The 8,194-nt window shown below is 50.3% G+C and overlaps 1 protein-coding gene across 1 annotated transcript in view; it reads left to right on the forward strand.

The window, feature by feature from the left end:
• The window catches only part of GRIPAP1 (GRIP1 associated protein 1), a 27,746-nt gene that overhangs the window by 6,385 nt on the left and 13,167 nt on the right, over positions 1–8,194 (forward strand). The window contains exons 6-13 of the mRNA XM_011946685.1: positions 2,141–2,291; positions 4,307–4,491; positions 4,684–4,731; positions 5,393–5,424; positions 5,514–5,561; positions 5,686–5,785; positions 7,198–7,275; positions 7,487–7,579. Coding sequence (XP_011802075.1) covers positions 2,141–2,291; positions 4,307–4,491; positions 4,684–4,731; positions 5,393–5,424; positions 5,514–5,561; positions 5,686–5,785; positions 7,198–7,275; positions 7,487–7,579 — 735 coding nt within the window. The remainder of the gene's footprint in view (positions 1–2,140; positions 2,292–4,306; positions 4,492–4,683; positions 4,732–5,392; positions 5,425–5,513; positions 5,562–5,685; positions 5,786–7,197; positions 7,276–7,486; positions 7,580–8,194) is intronic.

Raw genomic sequence — 8,194 nt, forward strand, 5'->3', positions numbered from 1 at the left:
CAGTATGGTCTCGATCTCCTGACCTCGTGATCCACCCGTCTCGGCCTCCCAAAGTGCTGGGATTACAGGCTTGAGCCACCGCGCCCGGCCGGTATCATGATTCTTGCAGAGTGAGGCAGGGGCAGACATTCTTCCATAAATCCAGCTTGTTTTCCGGCATCTGCCCTGATCCAGCACTGGGCCAGTTGCAGAGACTTCCTACATAGTCCCTTTCCTCCTCCAATTCCTCCCAGGAACTGGAAGTGCTCACAGAGAGAGCTACGTTAAACCTGCCACTACCCCTTATTCACCAAGACATTTCAGCTCAATTGTTCCTTCAACAAATAGTTACTGAGTACCCACCACATGCTCTATGTTCTGGAAATACAGTTGTAAGCAGCACAGAATGATCTTCACTCTTAGCTTACATTCTGGAGGTAGGATGGGGAGAAAGATGATAACAGTAAACAAATAATGCTAGTAGTGATAGCTGACATTTGTGTGGTGCTTACTGTGTGCCAAGTCCTGTTTGAAGTACTCTACATTATTCACTCATTTAATCTTTGAAATAAGCCTATGAGATATTAGTATCCCTATTTGACAGATGAGGAAAACTGAGTTCCAGGGAGATTAAGTAATTTGTCACACAGCTAGTAAATGGCAGAGTAGAAATTCACATTCAAGCAGTCTGGTTTCAGAATCTGTGCTTGTTACAAAAGAAAATTGTGATTAGTACTAGGTAAGAAAGAAATGAACAGTGCTGTGACAGAGAGTACTGGAATTTTCTCTGCTGAGGGATACCACTTTAAAGGTGACATCTGAGCAGAGCACTGAAGGATGCAAAGAAGCCAGTTATGTGAATAACTGGATGAAAGGATTGGTGTTCTGGGTAGAAAATATTGCAGGCCGGCTCGGTGCGGTGGCTCACGCCTGTAATCCCAGCACTTTGGGAGGCCAAGGTGGGCGGATCACCTGAGGTTAGGAGTTCGAGACCAGCCTGGCCAATATGGCAAAACCCCATCTCTACTAAGAATACAAAAATTAGCCGGGCATGGTGGCGCATGCCTGTAGTCCCAGCTACTCAGGAGGCTGAGGCGGGAGAATCGCTTGAACCTGGATGGCAGAGGTTGCAGTGAGCCGAAATCGTGCCACTGTACTCCAGCCTAGGTGACGGAGTGAGAGTCCATCTCAAAAAAAAAAAAAAAAAAGAAAAAGAAAATATTGCAGGCAATAAAATAAAAATTCTCTGTAGGCCTCGATATTCTCATATGAAAATGGGGACAAGGGGCAGGGCGCAGTGGCTCATGCCTGTAATCCCAGCTCTTTGGGAGTCCGAGGCAGGCGGATCACAAGGTCAGGAGATCGAGACCATCCTGGCTAATACGGTGAAACCCCATCTCTACTAAAAATACAAAAAATGAGCCGAGTGTGGTGGCGGGTGCCTGTAGTCCCAGCTACTCGGGAGGCTGAGGCAGGAGAATGGCGTGCATCTGGGAGGCAGAGCTTGCAGTGAGCCGAGATCGCGCCACTGTACTCCAGCCTGGGCGACAGAACAAGACTCCGTCTCAAAAAAAAAAAGAAAATGGGGACAAGGGATTTTCTCAGGACTGCTTTGAGAAGTGTACTTTAGCCAGGAGTTGGGCAGAGAGGTCTGGCTTAGTTTTATTGGCATTGTATACCTCTCCAAGACTAACGGCTGGCAATGCAGGAGCTGTCATCAGTGTTGGCCCCGGAAATGACCTGCAAGCTCTTTGTGGTGCTTAGGATGAGAGGGAGCTAACTCTGGGCCCAGGATCCAGCCCTCCACAGAAGAGGGGTGGCAGTGAGGCTGTCTGTAGCACTAACAACCTCCAGAGGAGCCTGAGGTCTTGGATTGCATCTCTGAGGTTGGAAGTAGGAAGAGGAAAATGGTTTTTGGTGTCCTCATACTTGGTATGCTCTTGGTATTTTCTGACTCTGCCACTTAAAAGATGTGTGAATTTGAAATTGTTTAACATCTCTGTGCCTCAATGTCCTTATTTGTAAAGTGAGAGGGCACCTACATCATAGGGTCATTATGGGAATTAAGTGAATTGTAAAGTACATAGACAAATGCTATATAGGTTTCAGCAAATACTGTTCTGATTCTCTGCTTCTCTGCCCCTTCTCTTCCTCTGTTCAGCTCTGCAGCCAGATGGAACAGCTGGAGCGAGAGAACCAGCAACTGAAGGAGGGGGCTGCAGGAGCAGGGGTTGCCCAAGCTGGGCCCCTCGTGGATGGGGAGCTGCTGAGGCTGCAGGCTGAAAACACAGCCTTGCAGAAGAACGTGGCAGGTGCATAGAGGCCCTCCTGGGGATGCGCGGACCTTGGGGCTTGAGTAGGGCAAGAAAGGCTGTCATCCTCTCAGGGGAAGGAGAAGGGCTTCAGAAATAGAGTTGGCCCCATGCCCTGTGTGGCTTTGGACAAGCCATTTCACCTCTCTGAGCGAAAGCCTTGTCATCTACACGTTCATGTAGTGATGTCTGTCACCCAGAAGATTGTAGTAGAGATAAAAGGTAATATCATTCTGCATTAGTTCAGTGTCTGATACCTAGCAGATGTTACAGATTAGCAGCTTGAATGTCAAAAAGGAGATATTTGCTAAGTGGAAAAAGTGAATGGAGTTTTGGGAAGATTCTGAGCCCAGATTGTAAGTGGGGTCTGGGATGAAAGCTGAAAGAAAGCTTGATAGAGTGTGGGAGCATGTGGTATGTGGAACTTTGGAGAGCAGCTGGGACGTCTGTGGTGGTGGGTGCTGGTTCCATGACTAGGAGGGAGACTTAGTAGAATATGGGTGGGAATTAGGAGGCTCTAGGAGGGATTCAGCTATAAGTCAATGGTGGCACATGGTGGGCATGGCCTTCAAGGGCTATGGGTGGGGCTTGAAGGATTGAGAATGGGATTTGTGAAAGCAGCTTGGGCTAATAGTAAACAGAATCTTAGTGGTTGATAGGGCTTAAAATATTTGTGAGAGGCTGGGCACAGGGGCTCATACCTGTGATTCCAGCACTCTGGGAGGCCGAGGCAGAAGGATCTCTTGAGGCTAGGAGTTCAAGACCAGTCTGGGCAACATAGCAGGACCTTGTGTGTACTAAAAATAAAATAATTAGGCCAGGCGCGGTGGCTCACACCTGTAATCCTAGCACTTTGGGAGGCCAAGGTGGGCAGATCGCCTGAGGTCAGAAGTTCAAGACCAACCTGGCCAACATGGCGAAACCCCGTTTCTATTAAAAATACAGTAATTAGCCAGGTTTGGTGGAGCATGCCTATAATTCCAGCTACTTGGGAGGCTGAGGCAGAAGAATCACTTGAACCTAGGAGGCAGAGTTTGCAGTGAGCCAAGATCACACCACTGTACTCCAGCCTGGGTGACAGAGAGAGACTCCATCTCAAGAAAATAAACAAATAAATAAATAATAAAATAAAAAAATTAAACGGGCATGGTGTGCACTTGTAGTCCCAGCTACTTGGGAGGATCGCTTGAGCCCAGGAGTTTGAGGTTGCAGTGAGCTATGATTGCACCACTGCACACCAGCCTGGGCGACAGAGCAAGACTGTCTAGGGAAAATGTTTTTTTTTGAGACAGAGTCTTGCTCTGTCACCCAGGCTGGAGTGCAATGGCTCAATCTCGGCCCAATGCAACCTCCGCCCCCTGGGTTCAAGCGATTCTCCTGCCTCGGCCCCATGAGAAGCTGGGATTATAGGCGCGTGCGCTACCACACCCACCTAATTTTTGTATTTTTAGTAGAGACTGGGTTTCACTATGTTAGTCAGGCTGGTCTTGAACTCCTGACCTCGTGATCCGCCCGCCTTGGCCTCCCAAAGTGCTGGGATTACAGGCGTGAGCCACCATGCCTGGCCAGGGAAAAAGATTTTTGGGGGAGGCTGAGACAGGAGGATTGCTTGAGCTCAGAATTTCAAGACCAGCCTGGGCAATGTAGTGAGATCTTGTCTCTACAATAACTCAAAAAATTAGCCCGGGGTGATGGCACACACCTCTGATCCCAGCTACTTGGGAGAGTGAGATGGGAGAATCACTTGAGCCAAGGAGGTCAAGGCTGCAGTGAACCGTAATCATTCCACTGCACTCCAGCCTGAGTGACATAACAAGTCCCTGTCTCAACAACAACAACAACAAAAAAGTTAGAGGCATGGATAGAGCTGAACCTTTGTCTTTTATGCATGTGGTCATTTGGCGCAGGGGCTCTGCCACCTGAGGGGTTGAAGGCCAGTTCTCCCTCTGTTTGACGCATGGCAAGAGACTTCAGAGACCACCTCATCCATAATATATCCCTGTTCTACTCACCAGCGCTGCAGGAACGCTATGGGAAAGAAGCCAGGAAGTCCTCAGCTGTCAGTGAGGGCCAGGGGGACCCCCCAGGGGGCCCAGCCCCCACCGTCCTGGCCCCCATGCCATTGGCAGAGGTGGAGCTGAAATGGGAAATGGAGAAAGAGGAGAAGAGATTGCTCTGGGAGCAGCTGCAAGGCTTAGAGGTGAATCTGGGTCTGTTGGAGCTGGAGACAGAAGGCAGGGCAGATGTTCTACCTCTGTCTATAGTCCCACGGAGATGGCCTCACATCACACCATCTTGTGGGCTGATGGGGTGAGGGAGGCAGATGGGCAGGGGAAGGCTTCTCCCTGTCCTTGCTGACAACAACCCTCCCATCCCTCATCCTTCCCTGCAGAGCTCAAAGCAGGCCGAAACATCCAGGCTGCAGGAGGAACTTGCTAAGGTGCGGCTGCTTGGCTCTTTCCCATTTTACTCCCAATCTGCTGGATTCTTTCCCATTCCATTCCCAATCCTAGGGCAGAAGGGGCATTGAACCCCATCAAAGCCTAGGTTTCATCATCTGTGAAATGGAGAGACTCACACCTATGCCTCAGTTACTTTCAGTATGGAATGGGCTAATGTGGTCCCACTATATCTTGTGCATGATAAGTTTCATCCCATCCATCTCCTCTCAGCTTTGCCCATTCACTCATTCATTCATTCATGCAAGCATTTACAGACTCCTGGCTCTTATCTTAGGACCTGGAGACCCAGGGATGAAGCACCCAGTCATGATCCTGCTTTCCAGGCCCTCCAGGCTAGCCATTCTATAACATGGCCATTGGCCACTATTTTGGGAGCATAAATACTGGGCTTTGGAGCCTGAAGGATCTGGGTGGAGATAATACTATTGTTGCTGACCAGCTGGGCAACCAAAGACTCAGTTTCCCCATTTGTAAAATATACTACTCACTTCTCAGGGCTATTTTGAGGATTCCACAAGATAACATAAGTAAATCCTGGCTTCCAAAAAGGACTTCATAAGAAGTGTCTATATTTATTAATTTTATATTTGTCTTTATATTATTCTCAATGTTATCACTTGTCTGCACCCCTTTCCCCAGCTCTCCGAGAAACTGAAAAAGAAACAAGAAAGGTAAATTTCTTTTTCCTAGGGGTACTGGGGGCTGAGGGGGGAATTAACTTACGGAACTGACCCATCTACATCTGTCCTTCTGTGCCCAGTTTTTGCCGTCTGCAGACAGAAAAGGAGACTCTATTTAATGACAGCAGGTAACTGCCAGATTTGCGGGCATTGGTGGACAATTAGGACAGTGCCTAGTGAAGACTACAGGGGCAGAGCTAGGAGACTGGGCCTCAAGCCATGCCCAACACACCCCCTCCCCATCACCCCTAGGAACAAGATTGAGGAATTACAACAACGGAAGGAAGCTGATCACAAAGCCCAGTTGGCTCGAACCCAGAAGCTGCAGCAGGAACTTGAGGCTGCAAATCAGGTGATGGGGGCTGGGTTCTGAGATCCCCGGGGTAGGGGCTAGGACTGGGAGCCTGGAGAGGTCTGAGGTCCATGGAGGCTGGCTGGGGAGTCTGAGATTTCCTGTGTTAGAAATGGATTCTAGGGCACCCCAGGAGCTAGGAAAATGGGAACTGGAGAGCCCTAGGAATTGTTATAGGAGTCTTTGTGAGTGTAAGATCTCAGGGGGCTAAGGACTTCGGGGGCTGTGTGCTATAAGTTTGTGTAAATATGAAACTCCTGGAGGTTTGAGACCACAGTCTGGATGAATCTGTGGTCACTAGGGCCTAGGACAAGGAATTGGGGTAAGTCTGAACTCCCTGGGCGCTGGGTGACTTTGAGACCTTTAGGGGCTGGGATATCAGTAAATTTGGGACTCCCAAGGGCTGAGGACATGGCTGGGTAGATATACGACTTTCAAGGGTGAGATAGTTGCGGCTGAAGGCTGAGTGCATTTGAGACCCTCAGGATCTGGGCGCTGGTTTGGGCCTAAGACACCTAGGAAGTGGGATCATATGGGCTAGGTAGTCCTGAGATCCTTGGGGGCTGTGAACAAAAAGCTGGTCAGTCTGAGACCTCCAGGGGCTGGAGCAAAAGTTTAGGTGGGTCTGAGGCTCCTGAGGACTGGGGGCTGGATGACTCTGAAGCCTCTGGGTTTCCTTCTAGAAAAGGTGAGTCTGGGGTCCCTTGGAATGGAGGATATGGTGGCTTGTGGTTCTGAAGTCCCTAGAAACTGGGAACATGGGGTCTAAGACAGGAGTCTGGGTAAAGCTGAGACCCCCAGGAACTGGTGGTTAGCTGGGTCTGAAGATCCCAAGAGACTGGGGAGCAGAGTGACAGGTGAAGGAGTCAGTCTGAGAGTTCACCAGGACCTGGAAACTAGGAGGTTGTGAGTTTGAGACTTCTAGGATCTAGGACTATGAGTTTGGGTGGATCTCACTTGGGAGATAGGGACATGGGAGATGAGTGTGTCTGAAACCCCTGGTGGTTGGGATTGGGAGGCTGGGTGAAGCTGTCATCCTTGTGTGCTGACTACATCTGAGATCCATGGGGCTGACTGTGTCTGAGAATCCTGGAGCTCCCCAGCTGGAATCTGGGTGAGTATGAGACCTCTTATGGATGGGAGCTGAGTGAGTTTGAACCACGCAGGAGCTACGGCCAGGAGACTAGATGTGCCTGAGATCTTGGAGGCTGCGATAGAGGGGCTGACTGTGTCTGAAGCCCCTGAGGGTAGTGACCTGGCGTCTGGGTGAACCTGAGATTGCTGCTGGCTAGATAGTCTGAGACCCACAGGTGCTGGGAACATGCTGTCGGGTGGTCAAAGAGGGAGTCTGTACGGTTGTATGCACCCCAGGAGAGGCTGAGGTGTAAAATGGGCTCCCCTGGTCTCCACAGAGCTTGGCAGAGCTGAGAGATCAGCGGCAAGGGGAACGCCTGGAACATGCAGCAGCTTTGCGGGCCCTACAAGATCAGGTATGTTGTACTGGGTGGGCTCAGGGAGCTGGGGTTCAGGATGGGGGCAGCCTGAGTGGGTACTACATAGGCAGGCAAGGTCCCAGGGGTCCTGCTTCCCCCAGGCCTTCGTGTGTGTTTGTGTGTGTGTGTGTCCTTTCTTTCTTGGCTGTGGGTAGGTCCTGTCCCCCTGTTCTGGACCCACTCTCACCTGCTGTGGGCATGGGGCCAGGTATCCATCCAGAGTGCAGATGCACAGGAACAAGTGGAAGGGCTTTTGGCTGAGAACAATGCCTTGAGGACTAGCCTGGCTGCCCTGGAGCAGGTAAAGGACACCTGGGGGCCCTTGCTGATCCCTGTCATGTTCCCCCATCTCCATCTGTTTCTGGTACACATCAGGGTAGGGTGGTCTGGACCCCATGCTATTCTCCTGTCTTTGTTTCTGTTGCTCCTTTCAGTTGGCATCCAGCCCTCTTCTCTCTGGCCATCCATCCCTACTTTTTTTTTAACTTTAAAAAATTTTATTAGGGAGGCTGAGGCAGGAGAATTGCTTGAACCAGGACCCAGGAGGCAGAGGTTGCAGTGAGCCGAGATCGCGCCACTATACTCCAGCCTGGGTGACAGAGCAATACTCTGTCTCAAAAAAAAAAAACAAAAAAAAACGGGCTTGGTGGCTCACACCTGTAATCCCAGAACTTTGGGAGGCCGAGGCAGGCAGATCACCTGAGGTCAGGAATTCAAGACCAGCCTGACCAACATAGAGAAACCCCATCTCTACTAAAAATACAAAATTAACTGGGTATGGTGGCGGGCGCCTGTAATCCCAGCTACTCAGGAGGCTGAGGTGGGAGAATCGCTTGAGCCCGGGAAGCGGAGGTTGCGGTGAGCTGAGATCGTGCCATTGCACTCCAGCCTGGGCAACAAGAGTGAAACTCCATCT

The sequence above is a fragment of the Colobus angolensis genome, unplaced genomic scaffold, assembly GCF_000951035.1.
Source record: "Colobus angolensis palliatus isolate OR3802 unplaced genomic scaffold, Cang.pa_1.0 Scaffold252, whole genome shotgun sequence".
Classification (NCBI taxonomy): Eukaryota; Metazoa; Chordata; class Mammalia; order Primates; family Cercopithecidae; genus Colobus; species Colobus angolensis.